Source organism: Furipterus horrens, unplaced genomic scaffold, assembly GCF_987537825.1.
Source record: "Furipterus horrens unplaced genomic scaffold, mFurHor1.1.pri manual_scaffold_12, whole genome shotgun sequence".
NCBI lineage: Eukaryota > Metazoa > Chordata > Mammalia > Chiroptera > Furipteridae > Furipterus > Furipterus horrens.
In genome coordinates this window covers 69,246,485-69,263,444 of record NW_028327182.1, presented here as the reverse complement: position 1 = coordinate 69,263,444, position 16,960 = coordinate 69,246,485, and the positions used below count along the sequence as shown (strand labels likewise).

The window sequence follows — 16,960 nt, the reverse complement described above, 5'->3', positions numbered from 1 at the left end:
GAGGGAATTCCCGGCAGGAGACCCCTGGGAAATCAGGTGCGACAGAAATCATATTCCAACCCAATACAGAGAGGATGGGGTCCAGGACCCCCAGAAAGTCCCCTCAATTTTCAGCCCCAGTTTAAACATTTGTGTCTTCAACTGAAGAGGCTCACCAAACCTGTGGCAGTTTAGCCATGCTACATAAAGTTCAGTAAAAGTGGCTCCTATTATTTAAGCACAATATTAAAATTCCATAGTGCAGTCACCAGTACAATGACAATAATGACAGAACTACCTGGAATGACAGGGCTGCTGAGGTGAAGGGCATACAGTAAACGAGTCACAGGTGGGAGCTATCACAGGTGGGAGCTTTAGTAGCTCGCTTCATGGTTCTTCCAGGGCCAAACCAAGTGTTGGGATAAAACCGTGTTCAGCCATCCTTCCCTCTCACACAGGTTAAAACGAGGTACAACGTTGCTTGTTGTCCTCCACGCCCCGCCCATCTCTCCTCTCCCCCGCAAGCCTTTCATTTAAAAGAACAAGAAAACTCTCTGCCAAGGATAGTACAGTACGCAGCGCCAGCTTCTGAGTTCCAGAAAAACGTTTCTCCCCTGTACCCTGGCACCTAGTTGCCATGTGATTGACAGCCCTCCCTGGCTTCTAAGGCTGGGGCTTTACCTAAACTTAGGAAAAGAATGCCGCAGGCTACGTTTTAAATTATTGGCTCCCGTGGAAGGGCTGACGCCTGTAACGCACATTGATGGTGGGGAACCTAAAGAAGGGCAAACCGGAGAAGTTCCTCAAGAAAAGCGAGCTTTCTCAGAACCTGGGCTGGGCAGGGGCTGTAGGAGGTCGCACAGGCACACACACACATGCTCAGGTGAGCGCGCAAGAGCTGCCTTCTGGCAAGGGCACTGGGTGTTCCAACCACAATCCGGCGCGCGAATCTAAGCCCATGAACGAGAGCCAGGACTTACCGCTAGGCCGTTCTGGGCCAGGAGTCCCACTGTCAGGGTCACCACTAGCAGCCGCCTAGATGGAAGAGGGAGGAAAAGTGCCATGAGCGTGCGGCCCCGGCTTGGCGATTCCTTAAAGTTACACGGAAGGCCCCGTGTGCGGGACCCACGGGGACAAGGTATAAAGTTGCTTACCGCTGCAGAGCAGGGCCCAACGCCGTGCCCTGGTCTCTGTCCATAATCCCAATCCAGCCAGTCTGGGTTCGGGTCGGTCCCACCTACCGTGGAAGGCGAGAGAGAAACCGGGCTAAGCAGGGACTAGGGAGGGAAGCATCCTAGCCGCCGCCGCCGCCTGCACCGTCGGTGAAACGCTGGAGAGCGGGGTGCGCCCCTCCCCACCTCTTTGCACCACGAGATAGAAGAAAGGGAGCCTTCCCACTTAGGCCCAGGTTGGTGCTGCTTAGTCGCAGCCGCTCGATCCCCACTTTTCCCTCCCATTCCTAACAGCCTGCACAGGGCGCCCAAGTCCGTGCCCCCGGCCTGGGTCTCGGCGTCCCTGGGCTGCTCTCACCTCGGGCTAGGCTTCCGCGCCTCAGAAACGCCCGCCCGCGGCACACCAGCTGCGCGTCCGCCTTTTCGGGCTCCTCGGGCGCCGGCCTCCGGGCCCGCGCGTCCTCCCTCTGTCCTCCGCGCAGTCAGCGAGCGCGGGGACACAGGGTCGCACAGCGGAAGCCGCTGGCTGCTGACCGGAGCCCTGGCGTCCCGGTGCGCAGCAGCCACAATCCCGTGGCCGCGCGCTCCCGCCGCCTCTTACCCGCGTCGTAGGGTCCTCCCCTTTGAGACGCCGCCCGCGCGCCGCCGAGGGGAGGGGGCAGCGCCAACAAATTGAGGAGCTCGCCTGGCCTCGCTCAGGTCTCCGCTGCAAGCCTCCGCGTCCCGGACGGCGCTCCGCGCTCGCACTCTGGCCCTCCGAGAGTGATCCGCCCTCCGCGGCCCCTGAGCGCCCGACCACCGACCCCCACCGCCAGCCGCCGGTTGCCGCCGCCCCGGGCGTGCCACCATGGGGCCCCGGCTCGGCGTCTGGCTGCTGCTGCTGCCCGCAGCCCTTCTGCTCCACGAGGAGCGCAGCCGGGCCGCTGCGAAGGTGAGTCCTGGCCGGCTGGGCTCCCGGGCGCCCCGCCCTGCGCCCCGGGCCCCCTGCGCTACCCCTTTGTCCCTAGCCGGAGCCTCCCGCCCGCCCCTCGGGGGTCACTTATGGCACGGCCAGGTGCACTCTGCCGGGTCCCTCCTAGCAATCCCTGTGGGCTGTGATCGCACACCCATTAGGGAGCTTCCTTTGTTGTGGCCTGGGTAAGAGCGAGTTAGAGGATTCCCCAGGGCCGGGGGGGCCCGCGAGCCAGAACTTGGTGAGCACTGTGTGGGGCAAGGGTGTCTGCGAGTCAGCGGGATTTGAACTCGTATCGCCGGGCGCACAGCGGCTGGCCTCCTTCACCTGCCCTGGGTGCCCGGGTGAGTCGGGGACGGGAGGGGTAAACACGCGCTCCCCGTGCTGATCGGAGCCACACACATGTGCCCAAGAGTCTCTTTGGGTGTGTTTCTCTCGTTTTTGGAGACTGGTGGTTGATGCTGAACAGTCTGGGCTCTTTGCCTGGAAACAGCTGTGTCTTTGCTTTCCCACGACTTTCTGTTGCTAAAGCACGCTCAAGAGCAGAAGTGGGGCTCTTCTGCAGTGCTGCTTTAAACAGTTGCCATACTCGATTCGTTGTCTTTTATTAATATATTTAAAAAGTTATAACCATATCTATACTTGAGTGTGAAACCAAAATGAAACTCCATCTCATTGTTCTATGTACAAATTGTTTTCCTAGTTTTCATTTCCTCCGGCTATGTGCTTACCCGGAATGGAGTTGGGAGTTCGGTTTGCTGGAGTAAAGGGTTCCAGCTTTGGACTGTCCTTGATATACTGTAGTTCTTTACTTTTTTTCCTTCCCTTCTGTCAGAAATAAGACCTCAGCTGTTCCCTAGTGTCAAAGCCTTGTAGACAAAATTGCGGGAAGGTATGGCTTCTATTTGCATCGCCCTCTCAAAAATGTTTAAAAATGATATTGCTACTTGCTACATCTCTCACTCTTTTCCTGTTTCAAATGCTAATCTTGCTCTTAGAGTTTTAGTTTGTTTTTTACTTCTCTTCTGGAAAAATGATACTCACTGACTCCACTGTATATAAATTATTAACTGTTACATGCCAGAATAAACTGGTAATATGCACACATGTCTCATCATCGAGTTCGACTTCTTGCTGGCAGCACCTTCATTGGATATTGAAAAGACTAATGATTTACACTAGCAGTTAACTTCCGATTGTTGCTCTTAGCCCAGTGTCTAGCCTCGCACTAAAGTCAGTTATTTAAACACTCTCCAGTGATGATGACAAACTACTTTCAAAAGAGGAGGCGGAGGCTCCAGAACACTTTATTTGGATATAGAAATATTGACCAAAAGTTATAACACTCTTAAGGAGAGATTGCTAAACATGATGGCAAGCTAATGAGAGTAAGTTCTCTATATGGAAATATGAACCTCCGTTTGGACTTAGATTTTCTGATTGGTAATATTAACAAAGCAAAGCAAATTTTAAGAGCTAGCTTTTCAAATAGCTGGGATTTCAAGGAATGAGCCACTCACTTCTGGAAACTCCTGTTCCTACCTGGGGAATAAAACTCATTACTGTTGAATTGGGGATTTTTTACTTCCTTTTATTCTCTAAAGCCCAGGTACATTCCTGTCCACTAGCTTTGCTCTATCTGTCAAATTATCACATAGTTTTTTTAAGAGATCTGACATGTAGACACCCTGTGATCACCAATTGACTTAACAGATATTTTCATCACACTATATTTTTCCTGGCTTAATTACAAAGAGATGCATATGACTTATGGATATATAAGAAAATCCATTTAAAAATAATACCTGGCTGAATTTTAAAATGGTCTCACCTTTTATGTCATAAGTAACATTTTTGCTTAACTTCGTTCAAAAATCACCTGTTACATATACCAAAAAGTTGAAATAACTTCAATATTGATTCAAGCAAATATAATTTAAAAATACGTTTGAATGATAAGGTGTTATAAATCAATCATATCCTACTTTAAATGCTAACGTGCATTGTTCTTTGATTACCTTCTACTTGGATTATCTGAATCACACGTGACCTACATTTGTATGCCCAAACATTACCTACTGTGTGCTGGGCACAAATTACACTTATTTTTCATATGAAAGTCTGTTCGATTTTACATTTGACCAAATCTGCTGTGTTTATACTGTTAATTTTCTAGTGGATGGATTTTCTAAGTCAGTGGCTTTGGCCACACCTTCCCCCCAACTTTTCTTTCTTAGACAAGAAAGGAGGAACAGGGTGCAGGCCTGAGACAAAAACGTGCTCATAATGCTATGGTGAGTGCCTTGTGTTCTCTGTTATGCAGTCATCTTGAACTGAATGAATCGTTCCTTCTGCAGCCTCCAAATCCCCCCCGAGATCCCTCCGCCTTGCTCTATGAGTCTTTGCGATGCTTCTTAAGAAATTATTTTTTGGGATCAGAAATGTGAACTTTACCTGAAGTGTCATGATGCCTGCCTATCAATATTGGCATCTCCAGACAATGAGTCACCACTCCTGTGACCGAATGACTTAGAACTCAAAGGGGGTGAGATTTAGTTTCCATGTGAGTATGGACTATACTCTACTGGAAATGTAATTTGAGTGAGAAGACTGATTTCTGATATAGTCCCAATGACAACAGTATGAACTCAATATTTTGGGAGTGAGATTGGTGAAGATAAAATCCAAATCATCATGCTCTTTATATATAGAATTGGACCAGGGTGAAGGGAAGCATCTCTAATACCAACCAGAAGAAATCATGTACATAAATTATGTATGTGTAAGAGTGCATTACAAAATTATTAGTGGTATATATTAGTCACATCACATAGAAGAGTGTGGTTTAGGGACAAGAGGATCATACCTTTGTGTCTGCTTTTATTAAGTAGATGATTTTGGAGGACTCCCCTGTGCCTCGGTTTCCCTGGCTGATCTGCCCCTGCTCCCAGGGATTCATCCCTCCCTTCATTCTGTATGTGCTCCCTGAGCATGTCTTCATGCCATGCCCTCTGCCAGGTGCTGGCCATGCAACAGTGACTGGGTCTCACTCTTTGCCCCCAGGGAGGTCTCTGCCTAGAGAGAAATTCTGAGAAAAAAAGAGGCAAATAGAACTCATGCTGGTAATTGCTACAATCAAGGTAATCCAAGGGCGGCAGAAGCACATAACCCAGCTTTGGGGAACTCAGGGGAACTTCTGGGAGGATATCCCACCTCTATATCTGAGGAAGAAATAGAAACTATAAACCCAGCATGGTTGTTTTTTTTTTTAATATGCACTATTATGGGGCATCATACATGAGTGTGATAATTCTGCTTGTCGTTCCACAAGTCTAAGGGTCTTTGCATTTAAAATTCCCTCCTTTGAGATACCAAGATGTCATTGTTTCTGTTATCAGCAATCCTGATTGATGAACTTTTATCTCAGAGGGGTAGAGAGACAATGAGGGCAGGGTCTAGGAGCACAGGGACTAGAAGCACGTAGTGAGCTAAGGCCCTGGGATTGTTGCTGTTGCCTCTCCTGTGGCTGCAGGTACGTGGGATGTTTGGAGAGGTACAGTGTGGGTGACTGATTCTAGGCAGGAGCGCGTTTAGGAACTGACCCAGAAAACCTACCCTCACCTGGGCAAGGCCATGAGGGAATTCACAAAGCCCTACATTATTCATTAACAAGACTGTTGGCAAATTTCTTGGGACTGGTAAGGATGGCTGTAACTTAACAAGTTCAGTTATCTAGTTAAGAGCTGGTAAAGATTTTCCAGACAAATTGAACCCACAAATGACTTTCTAAAAAAATCCTTTTAGAAATCAAGAGGGTAGTAAGAAGTGAATAAATGACAGTTCTTATTTTGATGAGGTATACAATGTTTGATATAACAATTATTCCAGAAATTGAAAAAGGATTAACTTCATTAACATGTCTCTCAAGCAGATTTGGTGTTTTGAGTTCTTTGGCTAGAGTAAGCAAAAGCAACAATAGAATGCCTAAAATAATATCACTAAAGCATTGTTTTTCCTGCTATTATTAAGCAACCAGTAAAAAATGTCAACTATAGAACAATACAAAAGACATATTCCTACTATTCTTACTCATACAATGAAAAGGGATGTAAACCAGAACACGTTTCAATTGTCAGTTTCTTTTGAGGAGTTTAACACTGTAAGATTACTCTGGGGTTAATATTTTTATAGTCTGATACACAGTGAGCTGGTTTTATCCTGTGTTTCCCCTCCATTGTTCTCTTGGTCTTACTCCTATAACATGAGTCTACTCTAGTCTTCTTTCTAGTTCTCTGCTTCTTTCTTCTCCTTCTTCCAAAACCGGTTCTCAGTGGGTATACCATTGGGGTAGGCCTCAGCTGGCTTCTCTCTTATCTCCTACCCTCAGTACCCTGGGAGATCTACTGCCGTGATTTGTACCTTCCATGAGGGTGACGCCAAATCTCTCTTTTTTTTTTTTAAACTCCAGTTTAGCATCTTCACATTCCCATGGAACATCTTATCTGGGCTGCCCTGCTTTGATCACAGACTTAGCAAATATGTCCAGAACTGAACTTACTATCTTATACTTAGATCACCTGCATTTCCCAACTCTTCCATTTTGGTCATTGGCAACCCCTGATTTTCTTGATGCTTGGCCTTGAGACCATGACTAAATCTGAAGAAGCCTTACCCTTCCTTCTGCTTTATCCTCCATATCACTCAGCCACCAGTTCAGCCCTTCTTCCTACATGCTTCTTCGAGTCCCCTTGCTTTCTCTTTCCATGGTTACGATCTCATTTGAGCTCTACTCACCTTGTGCCACGATTGCCACAAACCCTCCTGACTTGCCCCTTCTTTCAGCCTCTTGTTCTCTCCAGCCCATTCTTTAGGTTGTTGTAAGTCTGTCTTCAGAGATCCTGCTTATGACTACATGATTCCACTGCCCAGGATCTCACAGTGGTGCCTATTGTCTGACGAAAGGTTTCCATCTCTTTGGCTGGGTATTTTTTGTTCATTTTTAAAATAAAGTCTTTATTTTTTTTAGAGCAGTTGTAGACTCAAAGCAAAATTGAGAGAAAGGTACAGAGATTTCCCATATAACTCCTATGTCCGCACAAGCATAGCCTCTCCCGTTATCAGCATTCTCCACCAGACTGGTACATTTGTTATAATTGATGTACCTTTACTGACACATCATCATTATCCAAAGTCCATAGTTTACAGTAGGGTTCACTTTTGGTGTTATACATTCCATGGACTTGGACAAATGCATAGTGACATGTATCCACCAGTACAGAATCACACAGTATTTTCACCGCTCTAAAACTCTGTGCTCTCTCTGCCTGTTCATCCATGTCCACCCCAGACTTCTCACAACCACTGGTCTTTTTCCTGTCTCCATAGATTTTCCTTGTCCAGAATGTCATGTAGTTGGAATCATACAGTATGTAGCCTTTTCATATTAACTTCTTTCACTTAGTAATATGTATTTAAGTTTCCTTCATGTCTTTTCATGGCTTTATAGCTCATTTCTTTTCAGCCTTGAATAATAACCATTATCTGATGTACCACATTTTATCTGTCTGTTCACGTACTGAAGAGCATCTTGGTTGCTTACAAGTTTTGACATCCCTGTGCAGGTTTTTGTGTGGATATTTTTTCAACTCTTTGGAGTAAATACCAAAGCACATGATAGCTGGATTGTAGGACAATAATATGTTTAGTGTTGTAAGAAACTGTCAAACTGTCTCCCAAAGTGACTGCACCATTTTGCATTCCCAGCAGCAATGAATGAGATTGCCTATTGCTCCACATCCTCCCCAGCATTGTCATCAGTGTGTTGGATTTTGCCATTCTAATAGGTGTGTGGTGGTATATCATTTTAATTTGGCTTGGTTTTGCATACCTTTCACAATATTGATCTGTGGAATTTATCTGACCTTATTCTTCACTTCTCCCCAACATGCAACTTGGATGTAATTGTCACGAAGAATGAATCTCTGTGTTCCAGGGAGCAGTGTAATCTCTTTGGGCCTCAGCTTCTAATGTGTTAAATGAGGATAATACAGGGTCTTCAGATACCTTCCCGTTTCTAGTGCACATGAAACAATTAAGCATTCAAGAAATGTTAGGTGTTATCGCTGCCGTGTGGCTGAGATCATGTTGTCTTATGTCTGTTGGTTTGACACTTCTGAAATTATTAGATGCTGGAGGACATAGCTTCTTTCTTTAAATGCCTCCACTCTCTGGGTGAGTGCCTGACACATGGAGTGAAATCATTAATTACTTGTAATTGATTCTAATATGTCTGGCTGCCATCCGCCCAGGACCCCTGGGAGAGTCCCAGTGGAGCTGTGTGCTGGCTCAAGTAGATTCTGTTACATTGCTGACTCCTGTGATAGTTTTAAAAAACACAAGAAAAGTAACGCCAGACGAAGGTGTTGCCTCTCAATTTGAGATTTAGAGTAGACATTCCACCACAGACTAAACACAACTTGGAAATATATACAATGCTGAACTCTTTATGTAAATAGTTTATTCCGTGGTTTAGTAATATTCCTAGCTTTGCTACATTTGGTTTTCAATCTGAACGCTATAAGAACATTTCATGCCATATGAGTTTTAAAGCTTGCTTGATTTGTGCTAAAGTAAAAGGCAAGTGCAAAGTGTCTGAATCAGATATTAAAGCAATACACTACATGCCATGCTGGCTTCTGTGTATCCCTTGGTTGTATCTCTTGCTGATAAAGGAGAAATATCCAATCTCCTCATTTTTTATTGCTCTTGGAATCAGTATTTTATTCAGAATTTTAGAATTACTGTTGTTTATTACTGAATAAATGTCTTAGTGTATTGTGGGCATTTCTTTCTTATTCAGGTAATAGCAAGATACTGGCTGTGAACTGGAAGAAGGCAATTTGATGCCAGTTGTCTAGTCCCATTTCACCAAATATATCAGCAATTGGAGAAGCCATTTGTATGTTCGCTCAGAGAGAGATTAACTGATTAAGTAAATTTTGTCCAACTCAGTGGAACATTTGGAGAGAGTGTTTCTGTATTTGACATTTAATTTAAGTTGTTTAAAATTTTTTACTAAGTTTCTATTTTAGAAAATAAATATATTCCTTTATGAAGAACAAAACTGATTGTTTTCTAGTTGTAACTCAACATTTCCAAACCTATGCACAAACTTCTAGCATGGCGGTGTGTGTCTTCATTTCACAAAGATAAAGCTTACCTAACACCGATCTTTTAGCATACGGGGTATTTTTGAGGATAGTTAGTCAATATTGGTTTTCTGCTTCAGAATGTTACAAAAAAACCAATGATAACTATTTTGTTATTTTTCCTTCATTTCTTTTAGTTCTTTGCCCACGGATCTTTTATTTCTTTTAAAGATATACTATTAATGTATATTTTAATCAGGGAAAGATTTGGCTTCTACAACCCTAACAATACTTTATTTTTATAAATTAAGCATATTTTGTCATGTGAAAAATGATCAAATTTTATTGTAAAATCCACAATTTACTTTTATTCAACCAATGACTTATTTTTGGACATAGGATCATCCATTTCCATGTCTCCCAAGAACATCAACTTTAAAGATTTGTTATTTATTTATTTTTAGAGAGAGGACAAGGGAGGAAGAGAAACATCAATGTGTGGTTGCTTCTCACATGCCCTGAACTGGGGACCTGGCCCGCAACCCAGGCATATGCCCTGACTGGGAATTGAACTGGCGACTCTTTGGTTTGCAGGCCAGCGCTCAATCCATTGAGCCACACCAACCAGGTCTCCCAGAGCATCAGTTTTAAAATGTCATTTAAATACAAGCAACTTCTTTTCTTAATTAGATTTAATTTTTAAGTTTCATTTTAGAATTTTTAAAAGAATAGAATAACATTTTAATGCCACACAGTTATTACTGAGTTTCATGAAACTGATTTGCTAGATCTAGAATTATTTCTGTGTCAGAACTTGAGTTGTGGTAATTATTATTATTATTAATACCTATGACATATAAGATTTTATTTCGGAAAGAGGCCACAGCACCAGTTTGGTCTTTTTTTTTTTTGGAAAATACTTAATCTAACTTACATATTAAAGAGAAATCATATACTACCTGAGGGTTCAGCCCAATTCTAAAGACTCTAAAATTAGCCAAGCAAAAGAAATGTCTGTTTCTCTAAGAAGCTTGTATCTAAGGGAGATGTACACACAACTTCTTGAAAAGATGATTGCAACGTTTCAAATGCATCCAGAGAGGAAGGTAGTCCAGCCACACCTTCGCTTCACATAGGGTGGTGGTTAAGCTCATGGGTGCTGGTTTGAATTCCATTTGTGTCTCTTATAACTGTGTGACTACTTCTCTTTGCCCCTATTTCCTCATCTGTAAAATTGGGATACAAATAATGCCCTACTTAGAGAACATGTATGAGGCTTAAATGAGTTAATGTTTGTAAAGCATTTATACAGTGCTGGCTTTGTGCCAGGCACTATTCTGGGTGTTAAATTAAATTGAGCAATAAATAACCAAGTAATTGTACGATCAAGGCATCTTGAGGCTGGAGAAGACCATAGAAGGGTCACCTATGCCAGTAGTTCTCGAACTTGAGCTCACGGCAGAATGATCTGGAGGGCTTGATGAGACACAGATGCCAAGCCCCACTGCCAGGCTCTCTGATTCAGGGGATGTGAGGTTCACCTGAGAACTACATTTCTAACAGGTGAGGTTGATGCTGTGGGTTTGAAGATCATAGATTTCATCCATTCTCTTCTTTTTGCAGGCGCAGTGATTTGAATGGATGTGAGCTATAAACAGGCTATTCTGGGACATTAGTTTACACTGCAATAGAAAATGAACCATTATCTTTTTCCTTCTTGGTTGTTGCTGCTGCCATCAATTTCAGATTTAGCTCTGTGGTGCTATGTGGAGGGTCAGGAGTGGGAAGAAGGGTCTAGAACAGTGGCTCTCAACCTTCCTAATGCCACGACCCTTTAATACAGTTCCTCATGTTGTGGTGACCCCCAACCATAAAATTATTTTTATTGCTACTTCAAAACTGTAATTTTGCTACTGTTATGAATCGTAATGTAAATATCTGATATGCAGGATGTATTTTCATTGTTACAAATTGAACATAATTAAAGCATAGTGATTAATCACAAAAACAATATGTAACTATATATGTGTTTTCCGATGGTCTTAGGTGACCCCTGTGGAAGGGTCGTTCGACCCCCAAAGGGATTGCGACCCACAGGTTGAGAACCGCTGGTCTAGAAGCATGCATATGGAGTGTCAGGATGCTCAAGAATTAATTTGGAGAGAGCTTGGCTGATGGGAGGTGGGGACAGATAGTGCTTAGAGAGAATCCTTATCCCCTGTGGTCCTCTTTTCCTTCTAGAACAGGGGACATGAGGTTTGTCGTGATTATCTCCTTTGTCAGAGGTTTGCCATCTTTAGTGACTCCATTCATTCCCACACACCTGCTGAGAATGGGCTTGGACTGTATGCTTAGAGGCTGGCCAAGGGCAGAACCCTGTCAGAATTTGTGAGGCTGGACTCCCATCACGTGACTTCAACTTCCTGCAGTGTCCGCCCTCACCCATCTCCTCTGTTCCTTGACCACTTGGCCTCTTGAATGAGGAATTTCTGTTTTGTATCGTATGATGGCCAAATCCATTTCCTGGAGATTAAAGAGCATTTGGGGTTAGTGGTTTAAAATAACTACTAAATTTTGATTAGGAAATGGCCTATAAAATTAAGATTAACTTGCCAAAACAGAAAAATGGGTCAAGGATGGGAAAAAAAGTACCGCAATGTGGGTAGTTCAGCCTCTGGGTCAGATGTATTTTGGATAAATACATAAACTTTGTTTGGAACCAACGCTATTCACTGATAAACTGGGAAAGAGACACTTTATTACATAGAATGTGCAGCAAGCAATTTTCTTGGTTCATCCCTCATTCATATATTTAACAGACATTTTTGCATGTAAACATGTGTTAAAGCAACTATGAACAAATAATTATTGGGCGCCTTAGTGATAATTAGATTTTGTTTTCCCAAATACTTCAAAATAATAAGATTGTATTTCTTTATTCTGGAATTTAGGCTTTTAAAACATCTTTAAAAATTCTATAATTAATCATTTTTTATTATTTCTTGTTGATCTTAGTTATTTTCCCTTCTTTCATGGAGTAATCATCCATGAGTATGTTAATATATACATTTTTTTCTCTTGACTAGTAATTCATTTAAAACATACATAACTTTGGGCATTGTTTTAGGCTAGAAGCCAAATTTATAACCAAAGTCTCAATGTTTTTTATGTAGTGAAAGTAAACCAAGTAAGGCTAAAAATTCACTTAAGCATGTAGCACAAATTAATAAGTTGGTAACTCAGTTTCTTGATTCTGGCATTCAAAATCTTTCAATAAATGTGTGTTGAGCACTCAGTCAGAAAACATGCAAGTAATTAGAAGTGTTTTTATACTTTTTATTCTGATATATGCCCAAGATAAAAGAATAATTCTAATAATGGTATAATAGCTGTTATACCAAAAAATTAAAACCTTCAATGTTCTCTTTTTGTTCAAAAAGTTTTTACTTTCATTCTGACTTTTTAGAAAAAACATCAGACAATCACAGACTCTAGAGCCAGACCACATTCGTTTGAATTTTTGATTTACCAGTGACCTTTGGCAACCTGTTCAGCCCTCTGTGCCTCACTTTTCTCATCTGTAAAATCGAAGTAATGATACAATTGCTTTATAAGATTGCTGTGAAGATGGTACACGTGATAATACGTGTAAAGCACATACATGAGTGATTGCCATGAGCCCAAGAAATGTTAGCTCTTATTTTTGATTTTATTATTACATTATTGCTATTCATCTGTAACTAAAACTACATTGATTAAATGAGATGAACTTCTTGGACTTTACAGATGTTAGGATTTTAATGAGATTCACACACTAAAATTAACTAAATATGTTTTTATTGTATAATTTTAAAAAATTAATTTATTGTTCTGTTACAGTTGTCCCATTTTTCCCCCATTGCTCTCTCCTGCCTCGCACACCCCATCCCCACTCCCACAACCAATCCCCACTCCATTGTCCTTGTCCATGGGTCATTTGTACTAGTTCCTTGACTAAACCCTATCCCTTCTTTCCCCTCTTCTCCCCCACTCCCCTCTGGTCACTGTTAGTCTGTTCCTTGTTTCCATGCCTCTAGTTCTATTTTGCTCGTTAGATGGTTTTGTTCATTAGGTTTCTGTATTAGGTGAGATCATATAGTAGCTGTCTTTTGCCACCTGGCTTATTTCATTAAGTATAATACTCTCCAGTTCCATCCATGCTGTCACAAAAGGTAGGAGTTCTTTCTGCTGTGTAGTATTCTGTTATGTAAATGTATCAGGTTTTTGATCCACTCATCTACAGATGGGCACTTAGGCTGCTTCAGCTCTTGGCTATTGTAAGTAGCGCTGCTATGAACATAGGGTTGCATAGTTTCTTTTGAATTGCTGTTTCAGGATTCTTGGGGTATAATCCTTGCAGTGGAATCACTGGATCAAAAAGCAGTTCCATTTTTAGTTTTTTGAGGAAATTCCATACTGTTTTCCACAGTGGCTGCACCAGTCTACATTCCCACCAACAGTTTACTAAGCTTCCCTTTTCTCCACACCCTCCCCAGCACTTGTTGTTTGTTGATTTGTTAATGATGGCCATTCTGTGTGAGGTGGTATCTCATTGTGGTTTTAATTTGCATCTCTGATGGCTAGTGATGTTGAGCATTCTTTCATATGCCTATGAACCCTCTGTATGTCCTCCCTGGAGAAGTGTCTGTTCAGGTCCTTTGCCCATTATTGCATAATTTTAAGGGCATAATTCTATCCCTAAAGTATTCCAAGATGGAAAACTGGGCTTTGAAGCATGACAAAAATGGAACAAACAGGAGCAAATGCAGATGAATAAATTGTAGTGATTCGTATAGGAAGTGGCGGTATTACGAGAGTTTCTAATTTTTGTGAGATACTCTGACAGCTGGTGTTTTATAGCCACTTGGAAGAGGTCTTACCACATTTCTTTCTGAGAGTAACTAATGTGGAAAGAACATAGTAGTTTAACAGGACTTTGCGCACAAGTGAATCATGTTGGAGAGGTTTGGTAAAATGGAGAAGGGCATCTCTTCCTTAGCATAAGAAATGGAGGGCCCCCAGGGCTATTTCCAAATGCTTTCCAAATGCTTGTGGTTTCTGGGATTCTGGTCACTGTCTTGGGTAACTTCCTACCAGAGTTGATAGGTCTGACTGAAGATGACAACCCTGTCTTTAGTGATTGATGTACCATTCCTAATAAATTCCTCTTAAGTCAGTCAGTCATGGAAGTCAGTGAGCTGCTTTGGTGAGGGGGCCAATGGGGAGACAGATCCAAGTGGCGGCTCATTCCAGCACCAGAAATCTCCCCTGTTGCCCAGTTTGATCCTACTTGGAGGGGCTTACACATCTGTCTAACTTGGGCCATTTTCCATGATAGACAGTGTCTATGGGGCACCAACGCTGACATATAAACATTTGCCGCCAGATGCATTTTAGAATTCACCTTGGGTCAGGGTCAGAAAGCCAAGGAGTGGGAGAATATAAGAGGACAATCTAAATTAATGTTGACAGATTGAGGATGCTTATCCATTAAAAAGCCTTAAAATGGGAAAGCTCCAAATATCTTGATAGAGTTTCTGCAGAGGTCTCTGCATGTTTTATGGAAATGAGTCATATTTATACATTTTACATTAAAATGATCATGTATAGAATGTTAGGGCTTTTGTATATTAAGTGCCTTCAGTTAACATATATGCTATATACATTCATGTACATATATACATGTATATTAGACATATGCATATCATGAATATGTTGTATACAGATATAACTAATGGTATCCATCCATTCATTCATTTGTATAATAAATATTTATTGTACACCCATTATGCCTCCGCTGCCTTGCGGCATACCTCTTCAGGGGAAAGGCTAAGGGAGTAAACCCCGACAGAAAATCCGGAGCCGGAGTCCCTAAGGCGGTTTGACGTTGTAGTCAACACCGGCAACTCCTGCGGCGCACCTGAAGCCAAGCTGTATTGACTCCGTCTTTCCCTTGGACCCTTCAGCTGCGAAGAGAGGGGGGTGTCTGCTGCATGGGCAACAGCAGACCCTCCATATCACCCTGCCCAGGCTCTGTAGCTTCAGCTTCACTGGAGAGGACACTCCAGCGTCATCGCAAGATGTTGATTCAACACGGGAGGAGACAGATACCGTGTCACTCCCGAGTCGGACTGCACAGCCATTCTCGGCGGTGCAGATAGACTCTTAAGAAGCTACACCATCGTCTCTCGAGACGGACGACTGCCGACGACGACCCATTATGTGCCAGGCACTAGTCTAGTCTGTAGAACAAAATAGACAAGAATTGCTGCCCTCAAAGATGGTTTATGAAATTAATATAAACAATTTGATTTTCCTTCATGTTGAGCCAGAAATTACTTTAAAAGATGTCCCTCTTCGCTGTTTTAGGAGTGGCTTAGCCTCAGAAATTCAACCTTGTCAAAAGAGTTGTAAATATAAGGAAGGGAACTGAATTTCTCTATAGGAAATGTTGTCTACTTTGCTATTTCTAAAGTAAATTCATGAGACTAACACATCCAGGGTCATTCCATTTATTTGGAAATTAGAAAATTTGAAATATCTCTAGGAAATGAGTTAGCTTGGTTTTCCTCTCTGCCCTGCGAATGATGCAAAGCTAGTTATGGGAAAACAACTTGGATTTAGGGTGGAAAAAAGCATCAGTGTGGAAATACCAGACGGAAGAACGGACAAATTTTTTTCTACAGTGATCATGACTTTTTAGGCATTTTGACCAGAATGGCATATGTCACAAGAATTGTGATGCAAGAATACTGTCCTTTGCCTTAAAATTGCATTGCTGTATAGTCAAGTCAGCGAAGCCCTGTGTGAAGATGCTTGAGGCAAACAGTCAGAAGGAGGGATGCTTTTGTAATCAGCAGGGACATATCCTGAGGATCTCTAGTTCCTGAGGACACGAGTGGCCATGCCACCCCCACTGTCTACTGCAGCTCCTGTGGGACAGATTGCGGCAATGTATAATAGCACCAAGGAATGAAGAGCTGGTATTTACTGGCTCAACACCTACTTGAACCTGGAGAAGTTCTGGTCACAGTTAATTCTTGAGTCCTTTTCTGTGAGTAATGCTATTTGGCAATGATTAAAGTCTTGTTCCAAGGACCAAGGTTTATCAGTTTTCCTGGACAACCCTAATCTAATTTATGAGTAGGGATAAATGAATCAGAAACATGAAGATTGTTTCTGTGAAACTATTGAGTGACTTAAAAACAAAACATAGGTCAAAGTTCTTGGTAGAATGTGCTGACCAACTGTCCTAGACAATTGACAGTACATGTCCCAATTATCTTGCAACTGTGAAAAGCTACAAAAAAGGGGAAGAGATAATGTAAAAATCTCTAATGAAATGTATGATGTTAGAGAGCCTTTTTGGTGGGAAATAATCATCCTTACTTAATAGACTTAATTCCTTCATTGGCAATTTTATTCTTAAATATTGTCAGAGGGCCAAGAGGAAGTAAGATCCCCTGATATTTCCAGTATATCTAAACATATTAAAAATGCAACCCTGAGTTTGGGTTGTTGTATCTGAGTAGAATTGTTTGTGACCTCCAGTCAGAATGGCAGATGATAGACAATAAGTACTGGTAGACAACTCTAAACTTTATTGCAAGTTACTGTATTCCTGGATGGTATGTAACTGTAATTTAAGAGAACATAGTATTAACTTGAAA

General features: G+C 42.3%; 2 protein-coding genes across 2 annotated transcripts in view; one reads left to right on the top strand and one right to left on the bottom strand.

The window, feature by feature from the left end:
• The window catches only part of COL4A2 (collagen type IV alpha 2 chain), a 198,901-nt gene extending 193,839 nt beyond the window's left edge, over positions 1–5,062 (bottom strand). Inside the window, exons 1-5 of the mRNA XM_090258214.1 lie at positions 4,970–5,062; positions 2,258–2,487; positions 1,753–2,119; positions 1,134–1,216; positions 960–1,014 (exon numbers count right to left, since the gene is read on the bottom strand). Of these exons, the coding sequence (XP_090114340.1) occupies positions 960–1,014; positions 1,134–1,216; positions 1,753–2,119; positions 2,258–2,487; positions 4,970–5,062 (828 nt within the window). The remainder of the gene's footprint in view (positions 1–959; positions 1,015–1,133; positions 1,217–1,752; positions 2,120–2,257; positions 2,488–4,969) is intronic.
• Positions 1,761–16,960, top strand: part of COL4A1 (collagen type IV alpha 1 chain) — a 156,288-nt gene continuing 141,088 nt past the window's right edge. Inside the window, exon 1 of the mRNA XM_090258047.1 lies at positions 1,761–2,082. Coding sequence (XP_090114173.1) covers positions 1,999–2,082 — 84 coding nt within the window. The 5' untranslated portion in view covers positions 1,761–1,998. The remainder of the gene's footprint in view (positions 2,083–16,960) is intronic.